Below are 14,043 nucleotides of genomic sequence, written 5' to 3' on the forward strand. Positions count from 1 at the left end.
CAGTGAATCAATTTTGTATGATACTGTAATGACGGGGGCTTCCTTGGTGGCTCAGACACTAAAGAATCTGCCTGCAATGCAGGAGACCCAGGTTTGATCCCTGGGTCAAGAAGATGCCCTGGAGAAGGAAACAGCAACCCACTCCAGTATTCTTGCCTGGAGAATTCCATGGCAGTGACAGATATACGCCATTAGGTATTTTACCAAAACCCACAGTATGTACAACACAAAGAGAGAACCCTATCCTATACTATGAACAAAGCATCAATATTGGTTCATGGACTGTAACAAATGTACACCTTAAGGCAACATGTTAATTACAAAAACTGAGGGGAAAGTCTGTGGGAACTATCTGTTCAATTTTTGGTAAACCCAAGTCTTCTCTTTGGCCACCTGATGCAAAGAACTGAGTCATTTGAAAAGACCCTGATGCTGGGAAAGATTGAAGGCGGGAGGAGAAAGCGACGACAGAGGATGAGATGGCTGGATGGCATCACCGACTCGATGGACCTGAGTTTGAGTAAACTCCGGGAGTTGGTGATGGACAGGGAGGCCTGGCGTGCTGCATGCAGTCCATGGGGTTGCAAAGAGTCGGATACGACTGAGCGACTGAACTGAACTGTTCTCTAATAAAGTATAATAATTAAAAGAGAGAGTAAATGAGCGAATCTATAACTGGATTTAATTACTGCCAGCTCTGAATCACACTCCAGCTTCGGGCCCCAAGACCCCATGTACAAAACCAAGCTGATGTTTGACTTCCGTGCTCGACCCGAGCCGGGGGGCAGCGCTCTGGTAGTCCAAAGTTTCTGCGCACTGGGACACTCAGGCCTGAGATGAGCTAAACATCAACCCCCCGCCCCGGCCCGCCCCCCGGTGCCTACACCAGCGCCAGCTCCAGCTCACCGGATGCCGACCCCCCATCAGCCCCTAGGCAGCCCATCCAGCACCTCCAGCCCTCCCCTGTCCACGTGCTCTAACCTCTCAGCACCTAGGCCACGCCCACGCACGCCACTGGGTCTCCGATTGGACGGCTCGAAGTAGGTGTTGCCGGAAGGGGTGAGTCTGACTGGCCGGGCGGGGCCTACGGCGTTCGGCGAACATGGCGGAGCGCGCGAGGAAGCGGCCCTGTGGTCCGGTAGGTGGAGGGATGTGCGAGCCCTGCTGCAGGGCACGGGGCTGGGGTTAAGAGATAGAGCCGCGTGGGGCCCCGTGGCGGGGCCGAGTCGCCCCTCCAGCTCCAGGCTCGTCGCTGCTCCGCGGCCGGAGTCCCCGAGCTTGTTGCCTGCTTGTGGCCTCAGTAACCCCTGTGCGGATGAGCAGCGGAGCCGGGACAGCGTTGGTAACTCATTACCTTACCGGAGTGAAAGTGAAGTCGCTCAGTCGTGTCCGACTCTTCGCGACCCCATGGACTGTAGACCACCAGGCTCCTCCGCCCATGAGATTTTCCAGGCAAGAGTACTGGATTGGGTTGCCGTTGCCTTATGGCCAATGGCAACCTTGCCGGAGTCCTTAGTGGCAACTCTGCCCGGGGTTCGGATTCGGAAGGCGGGACCCGGCTCCTTCCCGAGCCCTTTCATGGCGTGTCTCTTCTGATAACCAGGGCGGCAGTGGGCAAGTCCTGTCCCCCTGAACCTATTTCCTCTTCTCTCCAGTAGGAACTCATTTAACAATTTACTGAATGCTTACTATGTTCCAGCTATGGTCTCAGGCACTGGGGGTACATGTCCCTGCCCTCCTGACGCTCTCTCTTGGGCAGTATTGTGTGTGTGTGTGGGGGGGGGTGCCCCTCGTTTCCTCACTACCCTCATTTAAAGGGGCTTCCCTAGTGGCTCAGACAGTAAGGAATCTGCCTGCCAATGCAGGATCCCCTGGAGAAGGAAATGGCAACCCACTCAGGTATTCTTGCCTGGAGAATCCCACAAACAGAGGAGCCTGGTGGGCTACAGTCCATGGGGCGGCAAAACAGCTGGACACGACTGAGCACTAACCAACTACAGCTCATTTAAACAGAGGAGACAGCTGGGGAGCAGCAAGTGGGAACACCTCCCCCGCCCCAGCTCAGGTGTGACCATTCAGCCTCACTCCTGTATCTCCCCCAACTCCTTCTCCAGGGTGAACATGGCCAAAGAGTAGAGTGGCGGAAGTGGAAGCAACAGAGTAAGTCAGGGACTAGGGGGTGGAGGTGGGCCCTGGCGGGGCTGGGCCCAATGGAGAGCTAAGTGTCTGTGCTTACCTCCCCACCGCCCATCAGTGCACAGCTGAATCTTGGGGAAAAGCCACCAGGTTTGTCCCCTCTAGGTCTTACTAGTACCCAAAATGGGGACGAGGAGGCCAGAAGCCCTGGAAGGCTTCTCTGGCTGCTCTCTAGGCAGCATTGGGGTCCCCAGGCTGACCTACTGAGAGGACACCACCTCCTGGGCTGTTCCAAGTCTTTCCCACCTCCAAGTCACTCTTCCCTCCACCAATTGTCCTCTTATCCAGAAAAAGAGGAGAAAAAGAAGTGGAAGGATCTCAAGATGACAAAGAAACTGGAGCGGCAGCGAGCGCAGGAGGAACAGGCAAAGCGCCAACAGGAGGAAGAGGCAGCTGCCCAGAGTGAGGATCGGGGTGAGCGAGCCGGGTCCTGGGCAGGGCAGAGAAGGGCGGAAGGGCCCTTAGGGGCCACTGGGCCCAGACATCTTGTCCTGATGGAGAAACTGAGGCTTGGAAAATGGGAGGGACCCAAAAAGCTGAGCCCTAACCTCCTACTTAGGTGGATTTCAGTTCTCTGGAGGGTAAGTGTCATATATCATAACTTCTAGAACCTCATCATTGTAATGGCTGATTATACTTTTTTTTAAGCTCCTTTAGCCAGACTTTATTGTTTGAATATTTGCAACTGCTATTCTATACACAAATTTTAATTTCTTACAAAACTGTATATTCCATATTGCTAGGTCACTTCACTCTCCATTTTTATGCCACATTTCCATCCAGATCTATTTCCCCAAATCACAATCTGCCTGTTGGTGTGTTGTCTTATTTAGTTGCTGAGTTGTGTCTGACTCTTGGCGACCCCATGGCCTGTAGTCTACCAGGCTCCTCTGTCCATGGGATTCTCCAGACAAGAATACTGGAGTGGGTTGCCATTTCCTTCTCCAGGGGATCCAGGTTTTGAACCTGGGTCTCTTGCATTACAGGCAGATTCTTTACCACCTGAGCCACGAGGGAAGCCCCCAGCTGTTAACACCCACTTCTATCCAGGGAAAGAAGTATATAGATACAGTTTTACAGAAGTGAGGCTGCTTAATCCATGCACTTCTGGACCTGGTTTTTCCAATCCTACATTGTGTCCTTCTGTACATCTGCATCTACCCTAACAAATTGTATCTTTCCTGCTTGGTCAGCCCCAGAATTCTGGAGTATTCAGTTCAGTTGCTCAGTCGTGTCCGACTCTTTGCAACCCCATGAACCGCATCACTCCAGGCCTCCCTGTCCATCACCAACTCCTGGAGTCTACCCAAACCCATGTCCATCGAGTTGGTGGTGCCATCCAGCCATCTCATCCTCTGTCGTCCCCTTCTCCTCCTGCCCTCAATCTTTCCCAGCATCAGGGTCTTTTCCAATGAGTCAGCTCTTCGCATCAGGTGGCCAAAGTATTGGAGTTTCAGCTTCAGCATCAGTCCTTCCAATGAACACCCAAGACTAATCTCCTTTAGGATAGACTGGTTGGATCTCCTTGCAGTCCAAGGGACTCTCAAGAGTCTTCTCAAACACCACAGTTCAAATGAATCAATTCTTTGGCGTTCAGCTTTCTTTATAGTTCAACTCTCACATCCATACATGACCACTGGAAAGACCATAGCCTTGACTAGAGGAACCTTTGTTGGCAAAGTAATATGTCTGCTTTTTAATATGCTGTCTAGGTTGGTCTTAACTTTCCTTCAAAGGAGTAAGCGTCTTTTAATTTGATGGCTGCAATCACCATCTGCAGTGATTTTGGAGCCCAGAAAAATAAAGTCAGCCATTGTTTCCACTGTTTCCCATCTATTTGCCATGAAGTGATGGGACCAGATAGTTTTCTGAATGTTGAGCTTTAAGCCAACTTTTTCACTCTCCTCTTTCACTTTCATCAAGAGGCTCTTTAGTTCTTCTTCACTTTCTCCCTTAAGGGTGGTGTCATCTGCATATCTGAGGTTATTGATATTTCTCCCGGCAATCTTGATTCCAGCTTGTGCTTCCTCCAGCCCAGTGTTTCTCATGATGTACTCTGCATATAAGTTAAATAAGCAGGGTGACAATATACAGCCTTGACGTACTCCTTTTCCTATTTGGAACCAGTCTGTTCCCTGTCCAGTTCTAACTGTTGCTTCCTGACCTGCATACAGGTTTCTCAAGAGGCAGGTCAGGTGGTCTGGTATTCCCATCTCTTTCAGAATTTTCCACAGTTGATTGTGATCCACACAGTCAAAGGCTTTGGCATAGTCAATAAAGCAGAAATAGATGTTTTTCTGGAACTCTCTTGCTTTTTCGATGATCTAGCGGATGTTGGCAAATTCTCTCTGGTTCGTCTGCCTTTTCTAAAACCAGCTTGAACATCTGGAAGTTCATGGTTCACGTATTGCTGAAGCCTGGCTTGGAGAATTTTAACCATTACTTTGCTAGTGTGTGAGATGAGTGCAATTGTGTGGGAGTTTGAGCTGTTTGGCATTGCCTTTCTTTGGGATTGGAATGAAAACTGGCCTTTTCCAGTCCTTTGGCCCCCGCCGATTTCACGGGTGTTTTTAGTCGGGAGTATTAGGGGCCTTATTTTACTCTGTAAGCCCAGTGGTTGTTAGTGGTGGTGGTGACAGCAGGGACAGAAGCTGAGCACGTCTGCTTTCTCAGACACCAGGAAAGCCCTTTATCTCATGTGGCTCCCTTTGGACGATTCTGGGAGCACAAGTGTGGTACTTTTTCTGAAGTCTGCTGTTCTGCCTTTTGTATGACCTTGGGTCATGTATTTGACTTCTTTAGGCTAAAGGTTCCCTGACTGTCTGTGGGGATCATGGTAGTACCTACTTCCTAGGGTTATTGGTTAAGTTTATACCCATAAAAGGCACGAAGAATTATTATTATTATTGTTTAATTTTGGGGAGGCTGCTCTGCAACATGCAGGATCTTAATTCCCCAACCAGGGATTGAACCCATGCCCCTTGCATTAGCAGCACAGAATTTTAACCACTGGACCACTGGGGATGTCCAGTAAGAATAAATACTCTCATTATTATCCCATTTTGATGCCTGGAGAACTGAGGCAGTAGGGGGCAGAGGATGTGAATATAGGTCAATGCCTCTAACCACTCCCTGTCATAGCTAGTGGTACATCCTGTTTATGGGAGCTCTGGAGACCCCCAAGTTCATTTTCTTCCTGGGGAGATTGAGATCTATGCTACTTATTTCAAAAATCCTCCCCGTAAGAAAACTTTCTAACTCTAGGCCCTAGGATTAGAGGAAGGGAGGGGAGAGATGGCCCTGGCTGCTCCAGCTGACCATGAACACCCTTGTCCTCCCCAGGGCGGCACTACACCCTGAGCGTGGCTCTGCCAGGCTCTATCCTGGACAATGCCCAGTCACCGGAGCTTCGCACCTACCTGGCCGGCCAGATCGCCAGAGCCTGCGCCATCTTCTGTGTGGATGAGATCGTGGTGTTCGATGAAGAAGGCCAAGATGCCAAGTGAGGGGCCTCCAGCAGGTTCCCGGCAGGTGCAGGGAGAAGGGAAGGGCTGCCAGGATTGGCTGGGCTGCACTTCTTTCCCCGCCTTCTTGCCTGGCCGAGAATCCTGTCTGAATGCCCCCACTGTCACCCTGGTGGGTCGAGTAGCAAAGCAGGGGCACTGCTGAGGTCATACTTGGGGTGGGAGAGCTCTCTAAGAGAACCCGGTGGGCTGGACCCCTGTCTTTCTCTCCTAGGACTGTGGAGGGGGAATTCAGGGGAGTTGGCAAGAAGGGGCAGGCGTGCGTGCAGCTGGCCCGGATACTGCAATACCTGGAATGTCCACAGTAAGGACAGATCCCCCAGACCGGAGCGGAGGGGCAGTCACGGTGCAGGTTGCGCGGGACATGGCCTCCCTGGGAACTTCCTGAGCTCTGCGTTCTTTCCTAGGTACCTAAGAAAGGCCTTCTTCCCCAAGCATCAGGATCTGCAGTTTGCAGGTAAGGCTGGGGGAGGGGACCTGACCCCCATTTCGCATGGATCCTCCTCCAGGCCCTGAGAACTCATGGTCCAGTTGGGAAAGCAAGACCTGTGCCTCATGGCACACTGAGCTGGATCCTGGACCAGCGTTCCCAACCTCATCACCCACCCACCTGCCCCACCCCCCGCCACCCCCGTGCGCCTCTGCACCTCCCAGATTCTTCCTGGCCCCTCTACAACCGCAGGGCTCCTGAACCCCTTGGACAGCCCTCACCACATGCGTCAAGATGAGGAATCTGAGTTCCGAGAGGGTGTTGTGGTGGACCGGCCCACCCGGCCTGGCCAGGGCTCCTTTGTCAACTGTGGCATGAAGAAGGTAGGAACTGGAGTGGGTATTGAGACATGCTTCCCAGACACTCCCTGGGTTTGGAGGGCACGTAAGGGGATCCCTGGCCCCGGGCCTCTCTGCCTGCCAGGCCCCCACTGATTTAGATTTGAGCCAGAGAAGTGCCTAAAATAGGGCTCAACAGATAGAGCCAGGAGCAAAATTTACTGGTTTGGTTTTTTTTTGAAAAGCATATCAACAGAAGCGAGCCTTTGTGCTAAAAACAAACCAAAACAAAACCCTGCAAAATCAAGTTCAGAGTCTCTCTGGGGCTGTTCCAGTGTGATGCCAAGCTCTGGATTGGAGCATTCATTTCCCATCTATTAATCTCATGTCTCCTAGAGTCAGAGGCAGAAACATTTAAATGTATGGGGATCCCCTCCCCTCAAAAAGAACAGACCTGAGAGAACTGGCCGAAAGCAGACCAGGATACCCAGACTCAGATGAACGGAGAAACACATGTGAAACCCTCCAAGGAGAAAGCCATTCTAAATTCAAAACTGGGACAAGGGACTTCCCTGGTGGTCCCGTGTTAGGACTGAGCTTTCACTGCCAAGGGCACTGGTTCAGTCCCTGGTCAGGGAACTAAGATCCCAGAATCCCGCAAGCTGTGCATCGAGGCCAAAATAAATACATAAATTGGGACACAACACAGACATCAGGGGTCCTTCATCACAGCTCGCACGTGGTCAGCATTCACTTCATCCCAACCCCGTGCAGTGTAACAATAGCTGTTGTTTATGGAAAGTCTTCTATTGACAGATGAGGAAACCAAGGCTCAGAGGAGTTAAGTGACCACATAAGCACCCCAAAATGTAGGAAACTGGGATTTTATCCCAGAAATACTTCCTGCTTTGTGCCAGGCCTGGACTGATCCTTTTCACCCATATCATGGGGTAGTCATTTTGCAAGAGTGGTCTTTTGTGAGCAGGTCTGGCCCCAGGCTCTGGGGAGTAGGGCACAAAGGGTGACCTGGACCCCTGAGATGCCCCCGTGTCTGGGAGAGGAGTGACCCCTGCTGTCCTGCACTGGGGGTGGGGGTAGAGCAGCAGGTTTTTTCTGGCTTTCTCCCAGGAGGTGAAGATTGACAAGAACTTGGAGCCTGGACTTCGGGTGACAGTGCGGCTCAACCAGAACCAGCTCCCAGGTATCCTAGAGCGTCCCCAGCCCAGCCAGCCTGCGGGCTCAGGGCCACTTCCTGCCACTTCCTTGTCCCCTCACCCCATCTTTACAGCATGTCTGCTTCCTCTCCAGAAAGTAAGACCTACCGGGGGAAGGTCGTGTCGTCGCAGGACCCTCGGACCAAAGCTGGTCTCTACTGGGGCTACACAGTCCGCCTGGCCTCTTGCCTCAGTAAGCACAGAGCCTCCTCCTATGAACATCTGTCTTCTCTCTGTCTGGGGGACCTCAGAGAGCCCTGCTTGACCCAGAAGTCAGACTGGGATACTAATCCTGCTAACATGCTGTGTGTCCTTGGGCAAGTGCCTTTGCCTCTCTGGGCCTCAAGTGCACTGCCTGGGATGCTTTTAAGGACTCCTGAGGCAAAGCATCTTTAATGATGTCTGCCGTGGGGCTGGGAATGGGGGCAAAAGGGCCAGAGGAGTCAAAGGTATGCCATTTATTTTTGGAGTTCCTTCCTCCCCAGCCTCTGCTGTTCTCCAGGCTAGCTCAGGCACAGTCTCTGCCCGCTCCATCCCTGACTTTCCAGCAGGAATGCAGGCTGTGGCTCCCTTGTTGCCACCACCACCCCCCCACACACACACGCACCCAAGTGACAGTGGCTTGGGGGGAACAGGGTCCCCAGTGAGCTGGCCTCCCCGGCAGGTGCTGTGTTTGCTGAGGCCCCCTTCCAGGACGGCTATGATCTGACCATCGGGACGTCAGAGCGAGGCTCAGATGTGGCCTCTGCCCAGCTTCCCAACTTCAGGTGGGTCCAGCCAGGGGGCAGGGCACGGAGCAGGGGACCGGACTGGCGGGGACACAGCAGAACGGGCTGGGCCCTGCTACGTATGGGGGCGCTGAGAGCCCTGTGGGTGGCATTCAGAGGGCCGTGATGGGCAGCCAGTGATCCCCTCCTGTGGGCAGCAGGCACGCTCTCGTGGTGTTTGGGGGCCTCCAGGGGCTGGAAGCTGGAGTGGATGCCGACCCCAACCTGGAGGTGGCTGAGCCCAGCGTCCTCTTCGACCTGTACGTCAACACCTGCCCCAACCAGGGCAGCCGCACCATCCGCACAGAGGTGAGCCACCCACCTCCCTGACCTCCCGGCCCTGCCTCTTCACCACCAGCAGGGCCCAGAGCCCCTCCCTCTGGCCAAGGGGGTTGCAGCTCTCTCCCTGTCCCTCATCCCGTCCGGGGCTGCCCTGAGCCAGCCTTCTGGGGCAGTCCCCTCACCCCCTCAGCCTCTCCCTACAGCAGAACTACAGCAGGGACGAGCTAAGAGTGAGCTGGAAGCCAGGAATGCTGATTTTGGTGCCCGTCCAGCTGCTCCCAGGCTGGCTGACCCAGGACACCCACCACCCCTGCTCTGGGCCTGTTTCCTTAGCTGTATGCTCCGTGTCCCACTCCCTGTGTCTGACCGTGGTGGGCAAGGCAGCCCTCCTCGCCGGCACCTGTCTCCAGGGGGACAGGATGCAACCTTCTCTCAGAGCCTTCCACCTGGGCAGCATGGAACGCTGTGCCTGTAGGTACCTGCTGGGGTGCCTACAGTGGTGACCAAACAGGTGGACAGCCTCAGTCTCCCTGACCCCAGGAGCCCGGCCAGGGCCGGGTACTGTGCACTTCCAGTCTCAGGCAGGAACCCTTGCTCCCACACTTCCGAGGGCCCTCCTGCCCATCACCTCCCCCTCCCCGGCTGACCCTGGGAGGTGGGTATTATGATCAGCCCCATTTTACAGACGAGGAGACTGAGGAGCAGAGAGGTGAGGCCCTTTCCTGGCAGGGCCTGCAGGTGGCCAGTGACAGTAGGCGAAGCTGAACCTGTCTCCCCCCTCCCCACCCGCCTGCCCTGGACCCTGCTGATGGCAGCATACCCCATGGGCCGGGGTCCTGGGCGGTGCCTCCCCACCCGCCTGCCCCGGACCCTGCTGATGGCAGCATACCCCATGGGCCAGGGTCCTGGGGAGTGCCTCCCCACACCCCCCAGACCCTGCTGATGGTAGCATATGCCAAGGGCCGGGGTGCTGGGCGATGGGGCCACAGCCTGTTGCTCTGCTTGTCTTCCAGGAGGCCATCCTCATTTCCCTGGCTGCCCTGCAGCCTGGCCTTACCCAGGCAGGTGCCCGGCCCAGCTGAAGGTTCTGTGGGGCCCAGGATGGCAGAAAAGCAGCAGTGAAGCCAGAGGTTCCCACAGGTTACCTGGACAAACATACTCGAGACTTGCTTCCAAAAATAAGGACTTTTCAGTTCACTCAGCCCCTCAAGCCCACAGTCCAGCTGGGGCTGCCCTTACTTGCTGCCAGCAGTGATGGCCTTCAGGCTGCCCGCCCGTGCCAGGATGTTTGGCACAAAGAGCAGCCCGGAGGCCCGCTCAATGCTCTCAATGGGCACCAGGAAGTGCTCCAGCGGGATTGCCTCATCCACCGGCGCGTTGGGCATCACATAGGAGCGGAGTTCTATCTGCCCACCTGCCGCCTCCAGGATCAGCACCTTGAAGAAGTGGGTGGGCACCGCCACGTGGTTCTTGCCAATGACTTGGTACTTCACGTAGGACTTCCCGTCAGCCTCCGTCCTGTAAGCAGACCCAGGCACATGGCCTTTCAGGACTCCCAGGGGCTTGTTCAGACCCAAGGCCACCACCTCCAGGAAGCCTTCCCTGATTGGACCTCCAGTTTGTGTCACCTGCAGGACCACCCTCTCCGCATGAGGCTTCTCTGCCTTGCTTGGCTCACCCAGGAGACTGGGAGCTCCGGCAGGGTAGAGACTCATTCCTCCCCTGTTTCCTCATGTCCGACACTGTGTTCAAGGAGAGTGGGTGGTGGCAATAAACACTGCAGAAAGAATCGGGCCTTCATTCACATCCTCCTTGTGGACACTTGACTAATGTCTATCTCTCCCTGTGGAGGTGGAGGATGTGATAGCAGAATGCCCAGCACCAGCACATGGCCTGGGGCAGAGCAGGTGCCCAGAACACTGGACAGGTGACTCTGGCTAAGTTTCCGAGGAGTCCACTCCATTTCAGCAGCCCAATTAAAGTGTATCAGTGCCTCCGCAAGCCTGTGCTGAGTCCTTACTAGGGTGACATCCACCATCCCACTGTCCCTTAAACAACCATCTGGTAGATAACAGGTATTATCCCCATTTTACAGGAGAGGATGTTGAGGTTGTTTGCCCAGGGCACCCAGAGACTGAGGCTTTGCTGGTGACTCAGTGGTAAAGAACTCGCCTACCAATGTAAGACAATGTGGGTTTGATCCCTTGGTCAGGAAGATCCTCTAAAGAAGGGAATGGCAATTTTCCAGTATTCTTGCTCGGGAAATCCCATGGACAGAGGAGTCTGGCAGGCTTCAGTAGCCCACCAGGCTCCTCTGTCCATGAGATCACAAGAGTCAGACACAACTGAGCGACTAAACAAAATCAAGCCCAGAGACTAGGTGACAGGGCCTGGGTTCTGACCCCAGCAGAGCCAGCTGCTTGGCCACAGTGCCTTGCCTCACTCATCCCAGTCCTCAGCAGAAAAATCATCCAGCAAGCCCAGGGAGCTCAGTCCTTCCATCTGGGAGGCCAGGCAAGCTGCACAGGGACAAGAGTGAAGGCTCAGCGTCAGGAAGACAGAGTTCAAAGCTGGCTTCAGGAAGGGATGCCCCCAGCAGAGGAGACGGAAGGTGAGAACCCCATGCAAGGGTTGCTATCTGGGCAGAACATGAGTTAGGTGGCTGTGACAAGCGATGATATAGGAGAGGAACAAGGGCAGATTCAGGGCTTGGTACACACAGGCAGAGATGTGGGTACCCCAAAGTTCTCTGTAGAGTAGAATCGGGGGCTCAAGGTAAGGAATGGACAGACTTGCCCAGAAACCAGATGAATGGGGACCTAGCGGTCTTGACACAGAGCCTGGGGGGAGCCTGGGTGGGGTGACCGGGAGGTGCCACTGTCCCCAGGCCAGCCCAGCTCTAGCCTTACCTGGGCAGGAAGAGTGGCCCGGTGCAGACATAGACATTTTGGTAGGTGCGGGTCAGACTGCGGCTGTACTTTTCCAGGTTGTTCCAGGCATTTTGGTTGAGGTGCGGCACCTGGCAGGAGAGAGGGGCTTCTGTGAGACTAGCTGGGACACTTGTAGTCAGAGGGCTGCCCCAGGCCTAGGGGCAGGCACTAGCACAGAGCCAGAAGGTTCCAGCAGGGGGGTAGGGGTGGGGAAAAGCATGCAGAGGAAAGGAAGGTTCGTGGAAAGAGAGTCACTTGGCCCAGACAGCTCACAGCGGTGCTAGCTGCCCCCAACCCAGATTGGGAGAACTAGCATCCCAGGTCTCCAAGCTGTTTCTCAGCCCCAAAGAGCCGTATGAAAGGGCAAATCTCCCAGAGAGAAACAGGCTTGTTCCTGCCCCAGGAGCTCATGGGAAGACCAGCTCTTTCAACCATCTCTCCCTTCCTTCTCCCAAAGTCTGAACTGCAGAGCCCAGCAGGGAAAGTCAGAAATCTGACTCCACCACCTGAGCTCTCAGGTCCTCAGCACAGTGTCCAGTCAAATGGGTGGGGGTCTCTGCTCCTGGGTGAGCACCAGTCAGCTCAGAAGCTGGGACCTCACAAGTCTCACTCAGAGCCCCACCATCCATCTCCAGGCGGGTGTCAGGCCCTGGTGGGAACAGGGCTAGAGGAAGGACGGCTAGTTCAGGGTGCACAGTGACTGCTCCTAACGGCCACTGCGGGCACCTATCTATCCTTTTACTCCCGGAAGGCAGGCAGGGTAGGGCGATGGAGTAAAAAAAGCTCAGGGTCCCCTAGACAGACTGCCTAGGTCTCCTCCCACGGTGTGACCCTGGGTCGGTCACTTTGTCTCGCTGAGACTTTCCTCATTATAGCTCTTCTTTACTAAATGCTTGCCAAGAGCCAGGAAGCGTGCCCTGTACTTTCATGTATGTAGACAGTTATCTTCAGTTCCTCGGCGCTACTGCAAGAGGCAGGTGAGTAACAGTTTCATCCTGATTTCAGGGAGGCACCCAGGGCCCTCGGATTAAGATCAGAGAGCCCTGGGTGCTCAGTGCCCCACCGCTCCATCCCTCCCGCCGGCGGCGCGCGGTGCTTGTGGCCAGGCGCCTGACCTAGAGGGCGCACAACTCGGCAACTCTCCCATTCTGCAAAGGGGAAAATCGAGGCTTAGAGGCGAGCGTTGGCATCGATTTCCGCCGCCGGGGTGGGGGGTGGTGGCGGGGGGCGGCGCAGGCGTTACCTGGGGCGCGACGTTGCTCAGGTAGAAGGTGTCGTCCATTGCCTTCTGGCTCCAGCGGTGGTTGGCCGCGGCAGCGAGGTGGCCGCGGTCGAAGCCGCTGCCGCGGTAATCGGCGTTGGTGGCGCGGTGGTACGCATGCACCGAGTCGTCCTCGTGGAAGTCGCAGGAGCTGCGGTCGCCGTCGCCGCGGAGCCCCTCGGGCCGCAGCTGCTCGACCACCCAGAGCGCGCCGCGGGTGCGCGGGTCGTAACACAGCACGTACGACGCGCGGCTCTTGAGTTGCGCCACCCCGGGCAGCCCATACTTGGCTAACTCGCCCGGGCCGCCACCCGCGGGAGCCCCTGGCACCGCGGGAAGCCCCGCCGCCGCCGCCACTGGCAGCACCGGCAGCCGGCTCAGCAGCCCCGGCGTCGCCCGCGCGTCCGCCCGCTGTCGCCACCAGCTCTCGGCAGCTGCACCCAGCCCTGCGCCCAGGGCCAGAGTCAAGCCGGCCCGAAGCAACTGCATGGCCGCGGATGGTGGCCGAGCGCGGAAGGAGGGCCGGCCCGCGGCGCTGAAGGGACGCCGCGACCTCAGGCGTCCGACCCGGAGGCTCTTAAAGGAGCCGCACAGGCCTGCGGGGGCCCACCACGGGGATGGAGCGGAGCGGAGGCGTGAGGCGGCGGAACGTGGGTCCCTTCCACTCACGAACGCTCCGAGGTACTGTATAGTCCAACAGTTGGGGGTCTGTGCCCACCTAACTGGACGACCGGACGCCCTTTCTTTGCCCCTTTAGGACGCGGAGCAGAGGGGAGGGGGCGTGGCATCACCACCACGGCTCATGATTGGCCGTCTTGGAACCGGCTCCGCCCCGTTCCGGCCCCCTCGGTCTCCACGGAGGTTCCCTCCCACTCCGCAATGAAGATCCCTAAAAAAAAAAAAGTTCTTACCTCCTAATTTACACGAATGAACTGGGAAAACAAATCAGGAATCCAAGGATTCCCTACCGTATTCCTTATGATAGAGGCCGGGGAATAAGTAAGATACTCAGAAACAGGGACTGGTTTTGGACATTTTTAGCACATCAGATAGAATATAGGTCATAAAAATATTTTTAAGTCATACAGCAGCTTGCTCACC

General features: G+C 55.6%; 2 protein-coding genes across 6 annotated transcripts; one reads left to right on the top strand and one right to left on the bottom strand.

The window, feature by feature from the left end:
- Positions 1-1,088: 1,088 nt before the first annotated feature.
- Positions 1,089-10,752, top strand: SPOUT1 (SPOUT domain containing methyltransferase 1). 4 transcript variants are annotated; one of them, XM_086324713.1, is made up of 12 exons: positions 1,089-1,342; positions 2,115-2,160; positions 2,485-2,610; positions 5,539-5,698; positions 5,935-6,024; positions 6,128-6,177; positions 6,403-6,533; positions 7,617-7,689; positions 7,797-7,895; positions 8,367-8,469; positions 8,631-8,778; positions 9,765-10,752. In XM_086324713.1, the coding sequence occupies exons 1-12, from the start codon at positions 1,316-1,318 to the stop codon at positions 9,831-9,833; spliced, it is 1,122 nt and encodes a 373-aa protein (XP_086180839.1). In that variant the 5' UTR covers positions 1,089-1,315; the 3' UTR covers positions 9,834-10,752. The 4 variants fall into 4 exon arrangements, with proteins under 4 accessions (XP_086180839.1, XP_086180841.1, XP_086180838.1 ...); XM_086324715.1 differs by having other exon boundaries at positions 2,485-2,598; XM_086324712.1 differs by having other exon boundaries at positions 1,089-1,138.
- Positions 9,922-13,708, bottom strand: ENDOG (endonuclease G). 2 transcript variants are annotated; one of them, XM_086324726.1, is made up of 4 exons: positions 12,925-13,683; positions 11,661-11,770; positions 11,190-11,270; positions 9,922-10,269 (listed from the first exon to the last, which is right to left on the bottom strand). In XM_086324726.1, the coding sequence occupies exons 1-3, from the start codon at positions 13,429-13,431 to the stop codon at positions 11,219-11,221; spliced, it is 669 nt and encodes a 222-aa protein (XP_086180852.1). In that variant the 5' UTR covers positions 13,432-13,683; the 3' UTR covers positions 9,922-10,269; positions 11,190-11,218. The 2 variants fall into 2 exon arrangements, with proteins under 2 accessions (XP_086180852.1, XP_086180851.1); XM_086324725.1 differs by lacking the exon at positions 11,190-11,270 and having other exon boundaries at positions 12,925-13,708.
- Positions 13,709-14,043: the final 335 nt, after the last annotated feature.

This window comes from Bos grunniens, chromosome 11 (assembly GCF_055505025.1).
Source record: "Bos grunniens cultivar Pamir isolate PY7600 chromosome 11, Bosgru_T2T1.0, whole genome shotgun sequence".
NCBI lineage: Eukaryota > Metazoa > Chordata > Mammalia > Artiodactyla > Bovidae > Bos > Bos grunniens.

Excerpts from the sequence above, each read along its gene's own strand:
- SPOUT1 (XM_086324712.1), top strand. The coding sequence starts at position 1,103 with ATGGCGGAGCGCGCGAGGAAGCGGCCCTGTGGTCCG. Across the intron at positions 1,139-2,114 it reads GGAAGCGGCCCTGTGGTCCG|GGTGAACATGGCCAAAGAGT; the intron begins GTAGGTGGAGGG and ends CTCCTTCTCCAG. Across the intron at positions 5,699-5,934 it reads GAAGAAGGCCAAGATGCCAA|GACTGTGGAGGGGGAATTCA; the intron begins GTGAGGGGCCTC and ends TTTCTCTCCTAG.
- ENDOG (XM_086324725.1), bottom strand. The coding sequence starts at position 13,431 with ATGCAGTTGCTTCGGGCCGGCTTGACTCTGGCCCTGGGCGCAGGGCTG. Across the intron at positions 11,771-12,924 it reads TGAGCAACGTCGCGCCCCAG|GTGCCGCACCTCAACCAAAA; the intron begins GTAACGCCTGCG and ends CTCTCCTGCCAG. Across the intron at positions 10,270-11,660 it reads GGGCCACTCTTCCTGCCCAG|GACGGAGGCTGACGGGAAGT; the intron begins GTAAGGCTAGAG and ends GTCTGCTTACAG.